General features: G+C 38.9%; 1 protein-coding gene across 4 annotated transcripts in view; it reads left to right on the top strand.

The window, feature by feature from the left end:
- LOC150099946 (ATP-binding cassette sub-family C member 1-like) overlaps positions 1–22,289 on the top strand; it is a 684,487-nt gene that overhangs the window by 652,263 nt on the left and 9,935 nt on the right. For all 4 annotated transcript variants that reach the window (XM_090403130.1, XM_090403131.1, XM_090403128.1 and 1 more), the window contains one exon: positions 7,042–7,167. In XM_090403130.1, the coding sequence (XP_090259256.1) occupies positions 7,042–7,153 (112 nt within the window). In that variant the 3' untranslated portion in view covers positions 7,154–7,167. The remainder of the gene's footprint in view (positions 1–7,041; positions 7,168–22,289) is intronic.

Raw genomic sequence — 22,289 nt, 5'->3', positions numbered from 1 at the left:
GTTAAGTTCCTTAAGGTCTAGGAGACAGTGATTCTTATACTGTATTTAGCTTGCTTCTCTGTTTAGCTTAATTTTTTAGCTCCTGGAGGATACTTTGATAGGACATCAGTTCTTTTCAGTTAAAATTTGAATTGCTTCCACTAATTAATAACTTCTATTAATGACAATCTAATTGAGTAATTGGTCTTATCACAGTTTGTAATTTGTGCTCTAAAAGATACCTGGCAGTTTGAGATCTAGCAAAATATTAGTAACTCAATAAATTAATTATTTACTTTATTCTTCTGGTATTGTTTATACCATAAAGCAGCACTTCCCAAACTGTGGGCTGTGGTCCCCCTTAGGGGCCGTTAATTTTGTCGATGGGGGGGGGGCATTAAATAATTATTATTATTATTATTATTATTATTATTATTACGGGTATCTCCATGGAGTCAGTAGACTCATCGCGGGAGACCCAAACTAGCAAAACAATATCTGTCATATCTCTTCTTGAATTCATTTACAGATGAAGAGCTCACAACAAAGTCAGGCAATGAATTCCACTCATTCACCACCCTCCAGGCAAAAAACCTTCTTCTGACACCTTTGTTAACCACACTCTTCTTTAATTTCCAGAGATGACCTCTTGTTCTTCCATCACTATCACACAGCTGAAACATTTCCCCTGCATCAATCCTATAAAAACCTTTTAGTAATTTGAATGTTTCTATCATATCCCCTCTTCTTCGCCTATCAACCAATCTCTGCAATCCACAAGCTCTCAATCTATCAATGTAGGGAGCATTTTTTATATCACTCAACAACTTGGTCACTCTTCTCTGAACCCTCTCCACAGCCTCCTCATCTCCAAGGAATCCAGGTGACCAGACCTGAGCACAGTAATCCAAATGTGGAAGTATCAATGCTTTATAAAGGGGAATAATAACCTCTTTATCTCTGGATGTCAGTGTGTTCCTCAACAACCAAGTAATCCTATGTGCAATCTTGGACACCTTAGCAATGTGTCCTCTGAACTTCATCTCCTTATCTACAGATACCCCTAAGTCCCTAGCCTCATCAATCTCTTGGAGTACCTTTCCATCTATGTAGTACACAGCTGGTAATCTTTTAATCCCAAAATGCAAGACTTTACACTTTTCCACATTGAACTGACATCCATTTTCTTTTGCCCATTTTACCAGCTTATTTAAATCCTCCTGCAAACTTTCAACATCAGCTTGATTTTTTATTGCACTACACAACTTTGCATCATCAGCAAACAACTGAATATCTCCCTTTAAGCCGTTTCCTATATCATTTATATACAAATTAAACAACATTGGCCCAAGCACAGAGCCCTGAGGCACACCACTGGTCACCTGCCTCATTCTGGACTCGGCTCCTCCATACACCACCTTATGGTATCTCTCCCTGAGCCATTCTCCTATCCATATCACCAATTTAATATCCATTCCCATCTGCTCCAATTTGCGTAACAGTGTTCTATGGGGTATCCTGTCAAAAGCCTTAGCAAAATCCAGAAGTACCACTGTGTAGCCAGTTCCTTTGTCCAACTCTGATGTTATTCTATTATGGATAGTTAATAGATTGCTAAGGCAGGATCTACCTTTAACAAAACCATGTTGGCCTCTATAGAGTATCATATCCTGATCCACCCATTCTTGAATTTTGTCTTTAACCAACTTTTCCAATACTTTTACCACTACTCCTGAGATGGTGATTGGTCTGTAATTCAATACTGCAGTTTTGGAGCCACCCTTATGCAAAGGAACCACTTTGCCTAACTTCCACTCCCTAGGGACCATACCAGAGTTCAAACTTAAATTAAATATCCAGGTAAGAGGGGTTGACAATTCATTTGCACATTCACGCAACACCCGAGCTGATATTCCATCTAAGCCTACCGCAGTGTTTGCATTTAAGTTTCGCAATATATTTAATACCTCTGATTCTTTAGCTTCAATTCTCACATTAGGTATTGCTATAGGTATAGAGATATCCTCACTTGGGTGATAGACTTTTGAGAAGTGATCACTCAGTAACTCGACTATTACATCTGATTTTGTCACCTCAATACCATCAGCACCCACTAAGGTTATCCTTCCGAAGTCATTCTTCCTCTTACTTGCCACATAGCGGAAGAACTCTTTGGGATTACCCTTGATCTCTTTGGCTAAGGTCTTCTCATAATCTGATTTAGCTTTTCTTACTATGCTGGTAACCTTCCTAGCTTGAGCCTTGTACTGCTCATGGGTGTCCTGATCGCCCTTCTCCTTGTAAATTCTCCATAACATTTTCTTTTTTTGTAGTTCAAGCTTGATACTACTGCTCATCCATCTAATGCCTGCCTTGTTTGACCTCCTGACCATGGGGACACAATCTGATATTGCTTTCCTCAGATACCCGCTGATTTTATCCCAAGCACTGCTAACATCTTTCCCTTGCAATATGTTCTGCCATGGGATGGCTGCAAGCTCACTCCGAAGCTTGTTATAATTGCCTAACCTGTAGTTTCGTACATACCCCTTCTTAATAGAAAAATCCACAGATTTTGCAACCTCCCAAGTCAATACCACATGATCGCTTTCACCAACTGGAGGTAACGAGGTCACCTTACTTATGCATATAACCTCTGAACCAATAACCAGGTCCAACACTCTCACACCACGTGTCCCTTCAGTTACGTGCTGTTTCAAGTAATTATCTCGTAGCAGATGTATGAACTCCATTTCCTTTTTGCTACGTGATATTTCCTCCTTCCAATTGATATCACCATAATTAAAATCCCCCATAATAATCACTAAGCCTTCACTCATTGCACTAAGTTGCTGATGCATGAATTCAATATCTCCCCCTGTACTCCCTGGCCTATAGCAGCATCCAACTGTATATTTGGTTGCGTTGGTCACTATTTCGCACCAGACTGCCTCAAATGAACTCTCATTCACATGTCTATCATCATGATATACTACTTTCTTTGGCTGCAACACATCAGCTATCATCAACAGTACTCCTCCTCCTGTTCTATCTTCTCTATCCTCCCTGAAAATACTGTACCCGTCACATTCAATTCCAGTGACCTCATCTTCTGCTGACAGCCAAGTTTCACTAATGCCTACAACTTTTGGTGAGATTTCACTGACTAATGCCAAAAATTCTTCTCTCTTATTTCTAATGCTTCTAGCATTGGTATACAAAAATTGCAGATTCCCTCTAGATCTTGTACCGGCTTTAGAACTGATATATAAGTCACTAACTACCGTAGTCCTATGCCGATTTTTTTCCCCTCTCTTCTGCAATTTATTCTGCCTATAAGGATCAATAAATACACAATCAGTGCTAAAGTTTCTCTCTCTTACACTCAACCTTTTCAATATTAGTTTCCCTGCCCAATAACTTCAACCTGTTCAGAAAACAATAACTTCTTCAATCTCTTATGTCCTTCCATGTTAAGATGCAGTCCATCTCTAGCATACAACTGCCTTTTTCCTTCAAACACACTCCAAACATCAACAAACTCCAGACCTCTTTTTCTGCACATTCTTGCAATCATATCATTCATTATCATTGCTCGTCTACTTAACTCGTAATTGTCAAAACGAGGCAGCACACACACTATTCTCCCATTGACACTTTTCCTCTTCACAATATCTAATAATGTTCTTAAATCTTTTCCTACCCGATTTATACTACCTCTCAGGTCATTCGTACCCACCATAACTATCATCTTGTCTGTTTCATGCCCTCTCTTTATTGCTAAAGCCACTCTTTCTATTGTACCATCAGCCAAGCACTCCTCATGCATACCACTCTCCATACCCTTAATCATAGAATCACCATATATTTTACCACTATTAACTTCATTCAAGTTCACACTCATGGACTCATTCTCTACACTATTCAGCATGACTCTCCCAGCTTCATTACTCAACTCTCTATTACTTACCCCCCCACTCTCACTACATCTCATTTCTTCTTGGCCACTTGTGGTTTTATTATGTTGACTCCCAATCACTCCCATACTATTTATTACTGAATCATTCACCAAAGACTCACCCATATGTAATCCTGTTCTAGTTACTTCAGCTAAAGTAATCTCTATAGTCCTAATTTCTCTGTTTAACACATTAAACTCAGCTTTAACTTCCAGTATCTCCTTACCGATCACTTCCACTTCCTCATGAAGAAGATGAAGGTCATTTTTCATTTTCGTAAACTCCCGCCGAAGTTCTTCCGCTATGGTCCCGATGTCAGCTTCCATTCCTAAACGCTCCAGCCTATCCCGACACTTCTCACATACGTCGACATTTTCTTTCTTTTCATTTTGCCAGACCGACCACAGATCCTTCACATTTTTCGGTGCATACATGTAGCAGTTTCCGCAACGCATCCATTGCGAAAAATCTAACGCTGAGCCAGCCTTTCGTGTAGTAGTAGAAGTCCTGCGCGCCGCTGACGTACGTTTCTTGTTGGACGCCATCTTTACACGTTGATATGGTGAAACAAACGGCAGTGAAAACACAATATATACAACACAGTTCTAAACAATAATACCACTGAAGGACACTTGTTTCTAACCGATGCACAATTTGTGACAAAAAGCCACACTATATTTAACTTTAAAAACACGTTTTCTAGACTAGCTTAACTCGACCGCCACATTTACCAAGGACACTAGCGCCACCTTCCTTTTACCTACCCAATGAAAATAATGAAAACAAACTTAAAATGCTTTAAAACTAAGTAGATATTATATCTACTTAACAATATATCTATCTGTATAAGGTAATGTGCTAAGTCAAATATGTATGTAAGATGCTAAAAATGTAATATTTGCATTTGATTTTTGCAATATTCACTGAATGTTTTGTATTGAATATAAATACAATAAATATTATAATAATATATGTCTGTATTACGATTTTTTTTTTTTTTTCGATGGGGACATTGAAATCTTTTAATTTTTCCAAAGGGGCCTTTACAACCATAAGTTGGGGAAGCACTGCCATAAAGCACTATTATTGAGGTCAAGAGCAGGCTACATGTGAGCAGTAGTATATGGATTTTGCTACCTGGTTTTAAGTAGATGAAGAGATCCAGAGAAGAGTGCCAAAAGTAGTGTCATATCTCTGGACTGTTGGTTAAGAAGATAAATTTAGAGAATGTTATTTCAAGAACCTAGTAGGTAGACAAAGAAGGGATAATATGGTTACAACATATAAGTTGACGAAGGAGAATGTGAGGAGCAAGTTTAAAGCAGTTTGATGAAGGTCTGATAAAGATGTTGAAAGTTTATTTTTCACTTGGTTAGACTATAATAAATTTAGTTTAATCCTTTATCCAAGTGTGAGCAAACAAAGTTTGCACCTGAAAATATCTTCAGGAACTGGGGTATGGTAGTACAACACCGAGCAACTCGCAGCAAAGGTGAGCCAAGCTAACATCACTCCTATCTCAGTATCTCCCATAATGCAAAACACATCTCCTTGTGGATATGTATAATGTTATGCATTAAGGGAAGGGCCACTACCCAGACTAGTTTTGACCTTTACTTGGATAAAGGATTAAATTTAGTTTAATCCTTTATCCAAGTGTGAGCAAACAAAGTTTGCGCCTGAAAATATCTTCAGGAACTGGGGTAAGGTAGTACAACACCGGGAAACTCGCAGCAAAGGTGGACCAAGCTAACATCGCTCCTATCTCGGTATCTCCCATAATGCAAAACACATCTCCTTGCGGATATGTATAATGTTATGCATTAAGGGAAGGGCCACTACCCAGACTAGTTTTGACCTTTATTGCGGTCTCTTCAGTAGGAGCCAGGCCCAGAGGTGGAGATACCAGGCAGAAGCAATGGCAGGTCATCGTTACCTATAGCAGTTGCCAAACGGTGTGCCACCTTTTTATTAAATTACTCTGGATTTAGAGAAAGACATTGAAAGTTTATTTTTCGCTTGGTTAGACTATAATAAATTTAGTTTAATCCTTTATCCAAGTGTGAGCAAACAAAGTTTGCGCCTGAAAATATCTTCAGGACTGGGGTAAGGTAGTGCAAAATGACCTGCCATTGCTTCTGCCTGGTATCTCCACCTCTGGGCCTGGCTCCTACTGAAGAGACCTCAATAAAGGTCGAAACTAGTCTGAGTAGTGGTCCCTTAATGCATAACATTATACACATCTGCAAGGAGATATGTTTTGCATTATGGGAGATACTGAGATAGGGGTGATGTTAGCTTGGTCCACCTTTGCTGCGAGTTGCCTGGTGTTGTACTACCTTACCCCAGTTCCTGAAGATATTTTCAGGCACAAACTTTGTTTTCTCACACTTGGATAAAGGATTAAACTAAATTTATTATAGTCTAACAGTGAAAAATAAACTTTCAACATCTTTCTCTAAATCCAGTGTAATTTAATAAAAAGGTGGCACACCGTTTGGCAACTGCTATAGAAAAAGATGACCTGCCATTGCTTCTGCCTGGTATCTCCACCTCTGTGCCTGACTCCCACTGAAGAGACCTCAATAAAGGTCGAGACTAATCTGGGTAGTGGCCCTTCCATTAATGCATAACATTATACATATCTGCAAGGAGATGTGTTTTGCATTATGGGAGATACTGAGATAGGAGTGATGTGAGCTTGGTCCACCTTTGCTGTGAGTTGCCTAGTGTTGTATTACCTTACCACAGTCCTAAAGATATTTCCTGCCACTGCCAATAACATTATATACATATCTAATGTATATAATGTTATTGGCATTATATACATTATAATGCCAATAACATTTTTGGCATTATGGGAGATACTGAGATAGGAGTGATGTTAGCTTGGTCCATCTTTGCTGCGAGTTGCCTGGTGTTGTGCTACCTTACCCCAGTCCTGAAGATATTTTCAGGGCCAAACTTTGTTTGCTCACACTTGGATAAAGGATTAAACTAAATTTATTATAGTCTGATAAAGATAATAATCTTCTTTTTTTTTGCACTGCTTGTGATGCTTGTGATACTAATTAGAATATTAAAATGTATTATCTTTCATTAGAGTAATTGTGTTATCAAAAGGTGAAATTATAGAAGATGGAAATCCTAATCAACTTTTACAAACATCATCATCACATTTCTATTCTCTTGCTAAAGATGCTGGTCTTGTCTGAGAGATATGAACTAGGTAAAAAATATACTTTAATAACAGAATCATATTTTGAATCCTTACAATTTTTACCAAGTGCTATATAAATTTAGAGGGTGAAGAATTTAGTGTTCTGAAATAATGTTTTGATATCAATTATTACCAAGTTGTTATAACTTAAGCATACATTTTTGCCTGAGTTGATTGTTACTGAGTGTACATTTGGAAGTTTTTGAGTTTAAAGTACTTTTCCAATATATAGCTTTGTGTATTGTACCTTTTCCTTCTATGAATTATAATGTCTGCCATATGTTTCTTGGTTCATCACCAATTAAAGATTGCATTTTTAAATAATATATAATATTTAAAAATATATATATATAGGGAGAGACAGGGAGTACATGTTTGATTGAAATATAGACAATGAGAAGAACTGGATGATTTTGATATCAGTAACTCAGGTATCAAGCAGTGATAGTGGTGCTACAGAAATGACTTTGCCAGAAGAGAGAGTTATGAGTAATGTGATTGATTGGGAAGAAGGTGAACATCAGGTGGTGACAGACTTGACATTAGGTAGTGTGACTGGAGATATGAAAGTTGTGAAGGATGGTGTCGACCGTGTCAGTGAATCTCAAATAAAGATAAGATGTAGGATGGAGAGGAAGATACATATCCTCAGAGAGAGAGAGAGGGGAATTGGAAGGTATGAAAAATGAGTTACCTTCAATGAAGGGAGAGATTAGAAGACTTGAAAGTCTGACTGATGCGAGATGAACAAGGAAAGAGAGGGAAGAAGAGAAAGTCTAGAGGACACAGGAGAAAGGGAAAGAGAAATGAGAGGAAGGCGGATGATAAAAGGGAACGCAAGGAAGGAGAGTGTTGGAGGAGAGAGAAGGATGCAGATGAGCAAGAATGAATGGATCTGTGAGGGGTGCAATGTATGGAGATTCAACAATTTGTGGTGTGCAGAACAGAATGTAAGAGGAGCAGTCGTCTTTGATAAATGATAGAAAATGTGTCTGTGGAAATAAAGCGAAGTGAGAATGTTGATGATATGATAGTGATGGATGGTAGAAATTATTTAAAAGGAAGTGTGAATCAGGTGGCAAGATATTTGAGGTTAATGCCATGGCATTGTGCCATAGTAAAAGTGTGAGAGGAAAGATAGTGAGTATATTGTCAAGATATGATAATGCAAAATTGAGGAGGAGAGCAGTAATAATGAATGACATGATATTGAGAATGTGTCAAAAGAGAGGTCTGGAATATGTGGATGCCTGAAGTGCATTTGAGGATAGAAGAGAGCTGTATGCAAGAGATGCTCTTCATTTGAACAGGAAGGGCAGAGACATTTGGAGAGATTGCTGTTCTGTGGACAAGTGAGAGTGTTAGGGCAGGGAAGCTAGAGTTGCCAGGGTGAATGGTAGCAAGGATACTCTTATAGAAGTAATAACTTTGGAGATGGGAGAATGTACGATATATTGCAGAGTCAGATGGAGGCTTGAGGAAATATTAATAGGTATAGAAATGGTGATAATGCATTGATGTCTCTATACAATTACCAGAAGTATCAGGAATAAAGGGAAACAATTGGTGACATTGATAATCTCAGCTTGTCTAAAGATTACTGGAATCATTGAAATGTGGTTGACAGAAAAATGTGTCCTAACAGGAATAGAAGCAGAAAAATCTACACATACTGGCCATTGAATTAGAAACTTTTATTTAATACAGCGATTTTCATATAAGCTTGAGACAGAATTCCCTGTGCACAGTTCAGTGAGATATGGGTTGGGAACAGCCTTCATTAAATGCTCCAGTCAATTGCTGCACACAACACAGGAAGTTCTATTTGTCTGTACAAGCCTTCTTTGATTATGGCAATCTCATTCTTGACAGACCGTCATAGGACTACAGTTATGCTTCTTAGACAAGCAGTGTGGATTATTTTTCCACTGATTAAACTCTCAGGATATCTCACCTTTTGAGAAACCAGTCAGCTCTGGTGTTTTCAAAATCATGGCACCAGCCAGATGGGCCCCCCACAATAAGCCCTTTATTGAACTCTGAAAGATCTTTGTTTCCAATTGTGATCAACACTTTGATGATTACTTACCAGAAGCATTCTTAGATAGTTACTAGAATATGGTAATGCACGTGAACAAGTATTTTGCATATACACCATGTAAGTGACATTTACATACTTCTGCATAAAGGTTTCTAATTCACTGGCCAGTATGTGTAGCTAATTTCAGCAGATAGGATGGGCAAATTGGATACATTGTGCACAGTTCATTGGTTGGAAGAATTGAAAGAAAGAGATATCAGCAATGTATGGGGACTAGTGAAGAAATATTTATCAACAGTGTTACTTATGATAAGTGATGAGCTGTGTCCTCTTAGAGTGAAGAATTTGAAAGGTCTGGGGGCAGGACAAAATATTAGTAGGACATTGGTATAATCAAGGGAACATACAGGAAGTGATGAATAGGAAATGTTTAGGAAAATCAGTTTGGTGAGTGCAAAGCACGTAATCATTATGAAAGAGTTTAACTACAGCAATATAATAAGGAATTGAATTTCTGGAATTCATGAGGGACAGGTGTTTCAGGAAACATATAGTACAAGGAGCAAAATTTTGAATTTGGTCCTTGCATCAGAGGATCAGACTGTAACTGAGAAGGCAGTCTTTTCCCCCCATTGGTAAGAGTGACCATGTGTAAAACTCAATGTAGCTTGGAAATACCAAAGCGCTTTACATCGATTTTTACATAAGTCATCTTATGAGAACTGCTACAAAAATGATCTTGTATGTCTCTATATATTTTATGCTAAATATTAATGTAAATAACCCTATGGGAATTGACTGTATTCACTGCTTTAACAAAAAATTTCTAGAATATCAGAAACAAAGGCAATGCTTTGCCAATGGAACTTTGTATAATAGTTATGTATAAGGGCATAAGAAAGTTTTTAAGATTTAAGTGTATGAGAAAGTTGTTTGCGAGCTCTACCTATAAACACCTTCTAGGTCAGTGTCAAAGAGAACAGTAAGGTTCAGACAAGTTTCCACTGCTCGACAAGATAGGATTAAAGGAGTGCATGGAGGAGAAGAAAGAGCAAGTTGGTCTTAACAGAAGATCAAGGAATCGTGCCGAATTCTTCAGGGGTTACAACCCTTCATGCAAAGTCCTGAAGAACGTGAAATAAAAAAGGACTGAGCCAAACATCAGAGTCGGCAGTTAGAGGCAGAAGAGTCAGCAGTTAAAGGCAGAAATATCGGCAGTAGGATCCAGAGGACCTGACGTTACGGCAAGCCCACGCCAGAGGAGAAGAATGGGAATGACGAGAGACCAGCCGATGTAAATACCCGAGGCAGTGTCGGTCGAATGTCTTTTTGCCACGGGAGGTCGACCGAAGCCAAAAGCCACAGAGCGATCTTCAAGCTCGTATGCTGAAATCTCTTGCCTGAGCTTTTCGAGTACCGGAAAATTGCAGTCCAAAGCCCGCCAATATCCAGATGAAACGTCTCCTGAAGCGAGACTCGCTTCAGGAGATGTTTCATCGGGATATTGGTGTCTCATTGGGGTATTGGATACAGGAGATTTTCCTTTCATCTCAGCCTAAGGCCCGAGATGAAAGGAAAAGCATAGGGACTTTAGTGCAGGACCTTTAGATGAGTGTGCGACACAGAGGCTCTGTGTCGCACACTCATCCAAAGTTTGTTCCATCTTTTGTTGTACATTCCTTTTGTAATCTAGGAGATACGTTATAGAAGGACTGATAAGAAATAGTAATAAGATGTATCTATAAGAGAGTCCTCTGATTTGTTATTAATTGGAATATAATTTGTGAGATGACTTGGCACAGCTAGCTAACCTCTTTGTGAGTAAATTAGTTTCAATAATTTGATTTAATAAGTGGAGAAGTAATTGAGTAATTATATTGTATAGTTATTTAGTATTGAAAAGGGAAAGTTTGTTTCTTTATGCAAAAAGTCTAACGGATATTGATAGTCTAACGGATAGGTGGAGAGAGTAACCTCCCTATCATTTAATTAATGTACTTTGTTATTAATGTAAATAAATGTGTTTTAATTATATGTCAACACAGTGCCACCTGATCTTTTATTTTACAATGCACTGTTCCTAAATAAACTCAGATCAGTGAGCGGGGAAACAACTAAGGTTAAAAGTGTAGTTTAAGTACTTCAGAACTACGACTGTTTATGTAAACTTTATTGAAGGAATTTATGCTAGTAAGAGAGAGAGAGAGAGATCTACCGGACATTTTACTGAGTCTTATGCCGATATAGAAATAGTGGTGGCGCAGTCTTAACAAATAAATTTTCCAGTGTTCATAGGCATACGAGTAGTAAATACGAAAGGTGGATAAACATAGTACACAATAGAATAAATAAGAAAGGTTATGAAAGCAAAAGCGCACTGCTAATTAGAATAAAGAGTTACTACCTTGTCTACAATAACAGCATTCGTTACACAGTCTAGACTTGGAGGATGAATAGATATGCAGAAGTATCAAGGCAAAAGTAATTTATATGGAATTATAAAGCAGGTTACTATAATAATCTTTCAGCTTAGGGCAGTTCAGTGGATGGAAGAATGGAAAGAAAGAGATATCAGCAGTGTATGGGAGCTAGTGAAGAAATATTTATCAACAGCAATGGCAAGTTGCATTCCTCAAGTGGAAGAGATAACACAATTTGGTGAAAAGTGGGTGACTAATAAAGTCAAACAGGAACAGCAAATGAAAAAGAGGTTATGAAAAAAAGTATAAAGCAAGACATGGAGAGCAGTTTCATGAGGAATATGATTCAATCCAGGAAAGTAACTAGTGTACTGTAGTATGGAAGACAAAAATAGAATACAAGAAGCGATCAGCAGTAGTTCATAGAAAATTCTAAGGAATTCTTTCATTATGTGGTTAGCAGGAAGTAGAGTAATAATTGTGGATGAATCACCCTGTTTGATGGAAAAAAGGGATCAAATGATGATGACTGATCATTACTTTTAATATTTACATAATACATTTAATCATTTGAGAATGTATCTGTTCCTGAATGGATGTTAGTAAGGCAGTGGGACTAAATGTTGTTTAACCAAGTGTTGAAAGTTTATTTTACACTTGGTTAGAGTATAGTAAATTTAGTTTAATCCTTTATCCAAGTGTGAGCAAACAAAGTTTGCACCTGAAAGTATCTTCAGGACTGGGGTAAGGTGGTACAACACCAGGGCAACTCGTTGCAAAGGTGGAGCAAGCTACCAACACTCCTATCTCAGTATCTCCTATAATGCAAAACACATCTCCTTGCGGATATGTCTAATGTTATGCATTAAGGGAAGGGCCACTACCCAGAGTAGTTTCAACCTTTATTGAGGTCTCTTCAGGAGTGTTGGTAACTTGCTCCACCTTTGCAACAAGTTGCCCTGGTGTTGTACCACCTTACCCCAGTCCTGAAGATACTTTCAGGCGCAAACTTTGTTTGCTCACAATTGGATAAAGGATTAAACTAAATTTACTATACTCTAACCAAGTGTAAAATAAACTTTCAACATCTTTCTCTAAATCCAGAGTAATTTATTAAAAAAGGGTGGCACACCATTTGGCAACTCCCATAGGTGGAGATGACCTGCTAATGCTTCTGCCTGGTATCTCCACTTTAGCCTAGCTCCCACTGATGAGATCCAGTTTGTGAGGCCCGATCCAGCGAATCTGAAAGAGAGCTTCATGTTCCAGTCCTGCTGCCAGAAGCTTCCAGCCTTGGTGAGAAATTTTTTTTTAGTTCTATTTTTTGTCCTTTCTTTTTGCCTGGTGCCTGCTTGTAGTCTTCCGCCTCTACGTAGCGTAGCAGGAGATTTCTGCAAACCGGGAACACTTGGCCCTCGTTTAAAGGTCTATCCACTTTTCCAGAACTTAATTCATAGTGAGATATTTTTCTCTCTTCCAAATGACTTCATTTCTGACGCAAGTGAAGACCCGCGGTATAAAGGCAGGTGTCAACGTACCGAAGAGGACTTTAGCGAGAGCTCTCGCCAACATAGTAGGGGCACAAAAGATATTTGGTTTTACACCTTATGGAGCAGGTAGATATCAGGTAGTGGTGAAAGATATAGAAACCAGGAATAAGTTAATGGCAGGTGTAGAATGTGAAGGGAAAATGATCTATCCCTTCGTAGTAGGAAGTCTACTGAAGACACTACGAATAGAAAGGTTCCCTGTAGAATATCTCGAGGAAGGGAGTGAGATAATAAAAAAGGTTTTCTCAAAATGGGGAGACGTACGGGACGTCAAAATCACCAACGATGCTGACTACCCCAACTGGAAGACTGGCGAGGTGACCTTCCTTATGGAGATGAAGGCCGAAGTCCCCAACTTTGTATTTCTAGGCTCTGCCAGGGTAATAGTCAACTACCCTGGTGTAAAAAAGCAATGTTTTCGTGGGGATCACTCGAACACCTAGGTGCAGACTGCCCCAAGAACAAATGCAGGAACTGCATGGCGGCAGGACATGCCCTAGCCCAGTGTGAGGCACCTTGCCTGAAATGTGGAAATACAACCCACAAGGTAGACGTTTGTCCCAACAGGACACAAGCAGAACGAATAGGAGGTGCTATATCGCCAACCCCAGCAACCACTCCAGTAAATAAACCTGAACCCGACAAAAAGGACGACATTCTAGTTATAGGCAAAACAGCAGAGGAGCCTAAAACAACGGAGCAGAAAGACTCTCCAGTCATTCAACCCACAGCTATCGTGACAGTAACAACAGGAAATCAAGCCGCCGCCACGAAAAACTCAGAATGGAAAATAAAGAAAAAAAAAGAAACGTAACGCAAGGAAAACTCGCATCGAGATGGAAGAGACCACAGAAGTAGAAGAAATGGAAGCCAGCAACGACACAGAAAAAAGACCAATCAGCCCTGAAGAAGGAGAAGAGAACAAAACCAGATAACACATGCCCAGAAGAAGTATCTGACTCTGAGGAAGAGGAAGAAAGGGAGATCAGAATAGAAAATCAAAAAGAGACCGAGGAATCAAGAAAAGGCAATATTACCTCAGCCGAGGAATCGGAGGAAGAATCCATCCCCGCCGTGGACGCCCAAAGGGTTCTAATGCGTTTAATCCCAGAAGATTCCGAGGTAATCCTCCAAAGGGCAATAGACAAAATAGGAGCACCTATACTCCTCCTCACAGGTCCTGAGACCATAAGCTTAGAATGGGGGAGACCTCTATATAGAAAGATTAAGTGAACTAAACCCAGCACAGCTAAAAGGAATCCCTGAATTAAACGAAGAAACGGAAAGGAATCTGTATAAAGCTGTTCACCAAATAATAAATGGCCGGGAAAAAACAGTAGCTTCTCAAATCTTACAGAAAAATACAACAAAAAAAGAGTTAAGGGCAAACTAAAAACGTGTCCTTTTTTCAGGACCAACTAAATACTTAATTCTATTGTACAACTTATTGGTTTCTCTAGTTCACTAAGGAGGGGGTAGACCTGAGAACCCGGGCTGCAAAGGCTTACGTCGAGGCAGTGCAGCTCCTTGTGGGCTGCATCACTTGGGCCGGGTTCTTCCCCACCCCCCCAACTCTCGGTTCTCTGGTTGATAAAGTCCACCTCAATACGGATCCCGCTATCGCAGTTTTTTTTTTCTTTTTTTTTTCTTTTTCAGTTGTAAGGCATAGTTTAAGAATAATCTAAGTTCCAAATTTTAACAAACGTTTTTTTTTTTTTAGGGGTTACGAGATGACGTCTCCAGATACCTGGATTAATGTAACCTAAAGTTATCTTTTTCGTATAAAGTGAAGTGTAAATTTTAAGTTTTTTTTTTAGAACAGGTGTAAGGAGATTATGTTTTACAGACCTTTTAGCCACAACCTCTGGGTTACACAGCTAAACAGGTTGACTGAGGCCTCTTTTTACCTCCTACTATCCTACTCTACCTTTCTTTAACTTCCCCTATTACTACCTGCTGACCCTCAGCAATCTTTATACTCCAAAGGCCGATGATGAAAGACATGAACTCCCATTCTACCTCAATAAAGGTCGAAACTAGTCTGGGTAGTGGCCCTTCCCTTAATGCATAACATTAGACATATCTGCAAGGAGATGTGTTTTGCATTATAGGAGATACTGAGATAGGAGTGTTGGTATCTTGCTCCACCTTTGCAACGAGTTGCCCTGGTGTTGTACCACCTTACCCCAGTCCTGAAGATACTTTCAGGTGCAAACTTTGTTTGCTCACACTTGGATAAAGGATTAAACTAAATTTACTATGTTTAACCAAGTGTTTAAGTGAATATGTTAAGGGACTGACAGCTTCAATTCACCTGCCTGTTCATGAAAGTAAAACTGTGGGAAAGTGCCTAGTGAATGGAAAGAGGGTAAAATAATTGCATTACATAAGGATGGTGGTGGTGGTGGTGGTAGTAGAATGCAAGCATCAAACTGTAGAATAGTTTGCATTTCTTCTGTAATTGTTAAGGTTACTAGGGATAGTTTTTGGAGAAATTAGTGAGATCATATACAAAATTGGGCAGTAAGGCTAATATCTATGAGGGTCAGCATGGATTTGTTAAGAGATGCTCTTGTTTCAGAAATTGCCTGCCTTTTATGATAAAGTGACAAGAGCAGTTGGTGAAAGAAAGGAATATACTCCCATTTTTTTCGGAGGCATTTGATAAGGTATCACGTGATAACATTGTGACACATATGAGGGTGGTCTGAAAAGTTTTCGGCCTAACAATAAAAAAACAACTTTATAATTTCAAAATTATTTTTATTTTTCAACATAATCTCCCTTAAGACTAATACATTTATTCCACTGATGTGCCAGCACCATTATCCCATCCCCGTAGTGGTTCTCAGTAAGATCTGCAAAATATCTCTCTACAGCTGCAATCACCTCTTGATTTGAGGAAAAATGCTGACCAGGGAGGAAGAGTTTTAGTTTTGGGAAGAGATAGAAGTCAGAGGAGCGCCAAATCTGGAGAATAGGGCGGATATTCCAACAATTCATAGTGCCGATTCCTTAATTTTCCCATTGCCAAAACACTTTTGTGGGCAGGTGCATTGTCCTGATGATTCTTTTCTTCTGCAAATCGGGTCTTTCTCATGAATTTTTTCATAATTTTTTCATTTCAGGTTAAAAGATCGGAATAATATTCCACAATTATTGTTTTATCCTTTTCAAGATAATTAATAAACAAAATGCCTTTAGCATCCCAAAATACCAATGCCATGACTTTTCCTGCTGATATAACCAACTTTGTCTTCTTTGGCGCTGAAAAACGGGCTTCTGTCAACTGTTTTGACTGCTGTTTGGAATCTGGTGTGTAATGGTGAATCAAGTATCTTCCATAGTAATTAAAACGCTCCAAGCACTGTTCAGAGATTTTCATGTGAATGCATTTTGATCTGTTATGAGCAAGCACAACACCACATCTTGCGCAAAGTTCTTTCATCTGCAATTCTTCATGCAAAATATATCCTACACTTCTTTTGAAATGCCTATAGTCTCAGTAATTTCACGCACTTTGACTCGCTGGTCACCAATACCATATCGTGCACTTGATCAATGATTTCTGGTGTTGTTACACTTTCTGGATGTCCTTCACATGGATCATCTTCAAGGCTAGTACAGCTAGGTTTAAACTCGGCAGCCCATTTCTTAATTGTCGAAAACAAAGGAGAAGAGCGTCCATAAATTTTAACAACTTCGAATGAATTTCTTTTGCCGTTAAACCTTCTTTTATAAAGAATTTTATAACCGCACGATACTCAATTTTATCCATTTCAAGGGATACAGCTAACACTTTTGCTTCAGATAGCTGTATAAAACAAACTACTTGATAGAATGACTGGCAATTTCACATGGATGCTTATGACAAAGGTACCAACTTGGAAAAAAAAAATCTTGCCGATGTTGTTGCCATCTATTGTTGAGGCCAAGAACTTTTCAGACCACCCTCTTAGAGTTAGATATCAGGTTGGTGAATTGGAAATTGTGTATGTGGGAAAAGTATTTACAGGATTGACACTGGATAGATTTTTCATAAAGTAGAACAAGGGGGAAGGAACATGGACAAAAAGCCATCCCTGAAAATTTCAAAGGAAATATTGAATTGGAAGGTGACAAGTAGGCGCTTTGCATTGAGTGTGATTACCTCATGGAATTCATTGCAGTGTGGTTTATGGGTTTAAGGAGCAGTATGATTGTCTAACATAGGGCCTCCCACAATGATTCTTGTGACTCCATGGAAGTTTGGAATAATAATAATAATTATTATTATTATTATTGTTATTATTAAGAGAGACCTCCATGGAGTCAGAGACGCATTGATGGAGGCCACATACTACACACATCAGCTATCATACTTTTTCTTGAATTCATGTACACTGCTTGCACTCACAACATCCAAAGATAATCCATTCCAATCACGCACCACCCTCTGAGAGAAAAATCTAGCCCTCACACCCTTCTTGTGGCCTTCATTCTCAGCTTCCAAGGATGCCCTCTCGTTCTTTCCCTACCTTCCATAAATTGAAAAATTCCATCAATTGAAATCTTGTATGATCCTTTCAGAAGTTTGTAAGTCTCAATCATATCACCCCTCTTTCTCCTGTTTACTAGTGTCTGCAGTCCACAAATTCTCAATCTATCTTAATCAGTATTCCACAATCTTGATATCATTTTTAACACTCTCTGTTATACTCTCTCCAATATATCAGAATCACAACGGAAACCAGACCTGTGCACAATATTCCAAGTGAGGTCTTATCAAGACCTTGTAAAGAGGCAGTCTTCTAGCCTAATCCCACCAATATAATACGACATTGGATATGTAATCATGCCGAAGTGAATGACTTTACATTTACTCACATTGAACTGACACCCATTTTCCCATGCCCACAATTCCAGCCTATTCAAATCATTCTGCAAGTACTGCATATCAGCAGCATTCCTAATTACCCTACCTATCTCTGCATCATCAGCAAATAGCTGTATGTCACTTGTCAAATCCTTCCCAATATCATTAATGTACAGATTGAATAACAGTGGACCAAGTGCTGATCCTTGTGGTACACTACTTGTTACCTTTACCCTTGAAGACTCAGATCCCCGTATACCACTCTTTTGATATCTATCATTCAGCCATACTCTTATCCATGCTAATATTGTATAACCCAAACTCATCTTCTCCAGTTTATGCAACAGTTTACCATGCTGTATTCTCTCAAAAGCCTTAGCAAAATCCAAAAGTATCATGATGTATCCATTTCCTTTGTCTAGTTCAATGGTAACATTGTTATAGAATGTGAGCAAGTTGCTCAAGCATGACCTTCCCTTAGTAAACCCATTTCTGTGAGCCCTAACCAATTTTTCCAAAATCTTCACCACCACTCCTGAGATTCTAATTAGTTGATAGTTGGATCCATCGGTCTTTTCCCCATCCTGTGCAATGGAATTACCATACATTCTTTCCATTCCTGCAGAATCTTCCCTGTTCCGAGACTCATATTAAACAACCTGGTCAAAGGAATGGCCAGTTCAGCCGAACACTCTTTTAGTACACGTGCTGATATCCCATCAGTGTCTATTGTTGAATTCTTATTCAATTTGTGCAACAGTTCTAATACCTCATCCTCATATACCTGCGTTTCTTTATCTAGTGAAGGTGTAACTTTGAGCTCAATGTTGCTTACACCAGGTTGATAGCTTTTAACAAAACGAGCACTCATTAACTGAACGACCTCTTCTGCATCTGTAACCATAACACTGTCTGGATTTCGAAGAGTTATTCTTTCATATTCATTCTTTCTTTTACTTCCAGCATATCGATAGAATTCTTGTGGGTTCTCTTTAGCACGCAGAGCCAGTTTCTTTAATAATAATAATAATAAATTGTGTGCAGTTTTTGTGCTATATTTTAAATAGTTTTTGGTAAAAGAAAGCAACTACAGGTATGCATTTTCCAGTAATGGATGGTCCAGCACCTCCTTTAACTGGACAAAATTATGAAGGTGCACTTGAAATTCACCTGACCAGTTCACTGGGACACCGCAGATGGCACTACATGTAGTGCATGCTTACTTAACTATTTACACCTATAGGTGGTGGTAATCCTTTGATTTTGAGAAATTCTTAGCCCTAGTAAATTGCTTACATTTACTAGGGATTCAAAATGAGGATCGGTTTTCGGCGGTGGAATTCAGTATGAACACAAGTCCACATTAATACAAGATAAGGTAGAAGTGTTGAAACAATTGAACTGTGCCATTTCAATATGGTAATTGTGTAATACTTATGATATTTGTCAACTGTTTATTATTATTATTATTATTATTATTATTATTATTATTCAGGCCTCCATGTAGCCAAAAGATTCATCGTTGGGAGGTCCTTCCTAAGAAACACAAAGTCTACCAAGACTCAACGAGGGGAGGTCCCCCCTGAGAAACACAATATCTGTCCTACCACTCATTGACTTCTCGTTCTCACCACTTCATCAGGCAATGTATTCCATGGTTCAACCACCCTCCATGCAAAGAAACCACTCCTCACCCTCTTTCTCACAGTTTCCTTTCATAACTTCCAGGGATGGCCTCTTGTCATCACTCCTTCCCGCTGTTCAACCAAATGAAAGAACTCCCCAGTGTCAACCCTGTAACCACCTCTCAGCAGTTTAAAAGTCTCAATCATATCACCTCTCCTTCCTTTATCCACCAAACTCTGCAGTCCACATTCCCTCAGCTGATCCTCATAACTAACATGGTACAGTCCTGAAACCATCTTTGTTATCTGCCTTTGTACCCTTTCCACAGTTAATTTATCCCCTTCAAATCCTGGGGACCAAATCTGAGAACAATAGTCTAAGTGTTGTCTGATCAGAGACTTATACAACAGAATGATAACCCTTTTATCTCTGCAGGTCAGTGTCCTTCTCATTATTGCAGCAATTCTCTGTGTTACCTTCACCACCTTTGCAATATGTCCCCTAAATTTCAGGTTTCTATCAATCATCAACCCCAGATCTCTTGTCTCCCCTACTTCCTCCAGTATAACTCCTCCCATAGAGTATGATATAAAGAAACAAAGTGAAAACTTTGTTTTCACTTTCTTACTGACATTCTTTGCAGACACTCATTCTAAGAAGAAAATGAATATTAGAAAAACTATGAAAAATCATAAATATATTGAGCATAACCGAGTGCTGATGGAAATGTTTAGACAACATTGGAGGTGTGGTTGGGGTGTGCTACTCAATGGCTAAAGAACGTAAACTGGATAAAGGTGTGACTAGTGAAGGATGGCTTCAAAAGTTTATCATGAAATTTTTATCCATAAAGTGTCTGTGGTGAAAAATGGTCCTTAAAGATGAAGCAGCAATTAAGTATGTGGAGAATTTGCTAAATGTGTAGCTGACGAGCTCATCAGTACTGAATACTTGTATAATGCTGATGAAATTGGATGATGCAGAGGACCCTGACATGCAGAAATAGAGAAATTATGATGCCATTGTATAAGGCCTATCAAGGCCTCATATGGATTATTGTGCACAGATTTGGTTGCCGGGTTTTCTTGGTGATGAGGATATGCTGGGAAGGGTCCAGAGAAGATTCACAAAGGTGATCTTTGTGAATCAGTGGTCTTTGGAGTACGACAGCAGATTGAGAGAATGTAAGTTGCAAAGCCTTCTGAATAGAAGGAATGGGGGGGATATGATAGAGACATATAAGCTAGCCAGGTGTTATTAGCAGGTTAACATGGAAGAAATTTTTCATAGAATAGGAAGGAAGGATTGAACAAGAGGCCATCACTGGAAACTGTATAAAGATGGTATGAGCAGAGGAGTGATGAGCAGGTTCTTTGCATGGAGAGTGGAATGCTTTGAGTGTGTTATTATTATTATTATTATTATCCCAAGACCTCATGGAGTCAAAGACTCATCTGGGAGGTCCTTTTATCACACACACAGCTCATTATACCGTGCCTTGAACACATTCAAACTCCTTGCAGACACCACACTCTCAGGCAAGGCATTCCAATCATTCACAACTCTGCACAGAAAAAAAGAAAGAAAAAAAAACATTTAATCAATTTAAATCATGGTTGGATGAGCATTGTGTGAAATAGCATGTACCTCCCACGATGAGTCTCCGATTCCATGGAGGTCAGATGATAATAATAACGATAATAATAATAAATTTCATACACACCACAAAAGAAAACAACGGCAGAGGACAAATAAGAACTCACAGATTCTGAAAATCTAGGGATAGAGTTGCTATCCTAGGGTGCTCAGATTATTATCATTAAGAGAGACCTCCAGGGAGTCAGAGACTCATCGAGGGAGGCCACATACTACACACACCAGCTATCATACTTATTCTTGAATTAGTTCACACTGCTTGCTCTCACAACATTCAAAGGCAATCCATTCCACACATGCACCACCCTCTGAGAGAAAAATCTAGCCCTCACACCCTTCTTGGTGGCCTTCATTCTCAGCTTCCAAGGATGCCCTCTTGTTCTTTCCCCACCCTCCATAAATTGAAAAATTCCATCAATTGAAATCCTGTATGACCCTTTCAGCAGTTTGTAAGTCTCAAACATATCACCCCTTTTTCTCCTGTTTGCTAGTGTGTGCAGTCTACAAATTCCCAATGTCTTCATAATCGGTATTCCACAATCCTGATATCATTTTTAACGCTGTCCTTTGCACTCTCTCCAATATATATCAGAATCACAATGAAAACCAGGAGACAGACTGTGCACAATAGTCCAAGTGAGATGCAGCAAAAATGCACAGATATAAGCTGCTAGTGATAGAAAAAACCTCGTACTCTAGTACCTTGCAAAGCATCAAACTTTATTCTATGATATTCCAAGGAAATAAAAATGGCTTGAATAGTTTTTTTGTGCCTGAGCACATTGCACATCTGTAAGCCTACTGGAAGATTGATGGAACAAAAGCTAATCAGTTTTCATTTGTTGTATGTAAAATCACACAAGGAAAGATCAAATCACATTAAACATCTGTGCTTCAAGATGTTCTACCTAATGATATAATAACCTCAATGTCAATACATCCGTTGGATTGGATGGTATACCAGCTCGTGTCGTACGAGAAGC

Source organism: Typopeltis vanoorti, chromosome 13 (genome assembly GCF_054136105.1).
Source record: "Typopeltis vanoorti isolate ZY-2024b chromosome 13, IOZ_Tvanoo_1.0, whole genome shotgun sequence".
Lineage (NCBI taxonomy): Eukaryota > Metazoa > Arthropoda > Arachnida > Uropygi > Thelyphonidae > Typopeltis > Typopeltis vanoorti.
This window is presented reverse-complemented; position numbering and strand designations above follow the sequence as displayed.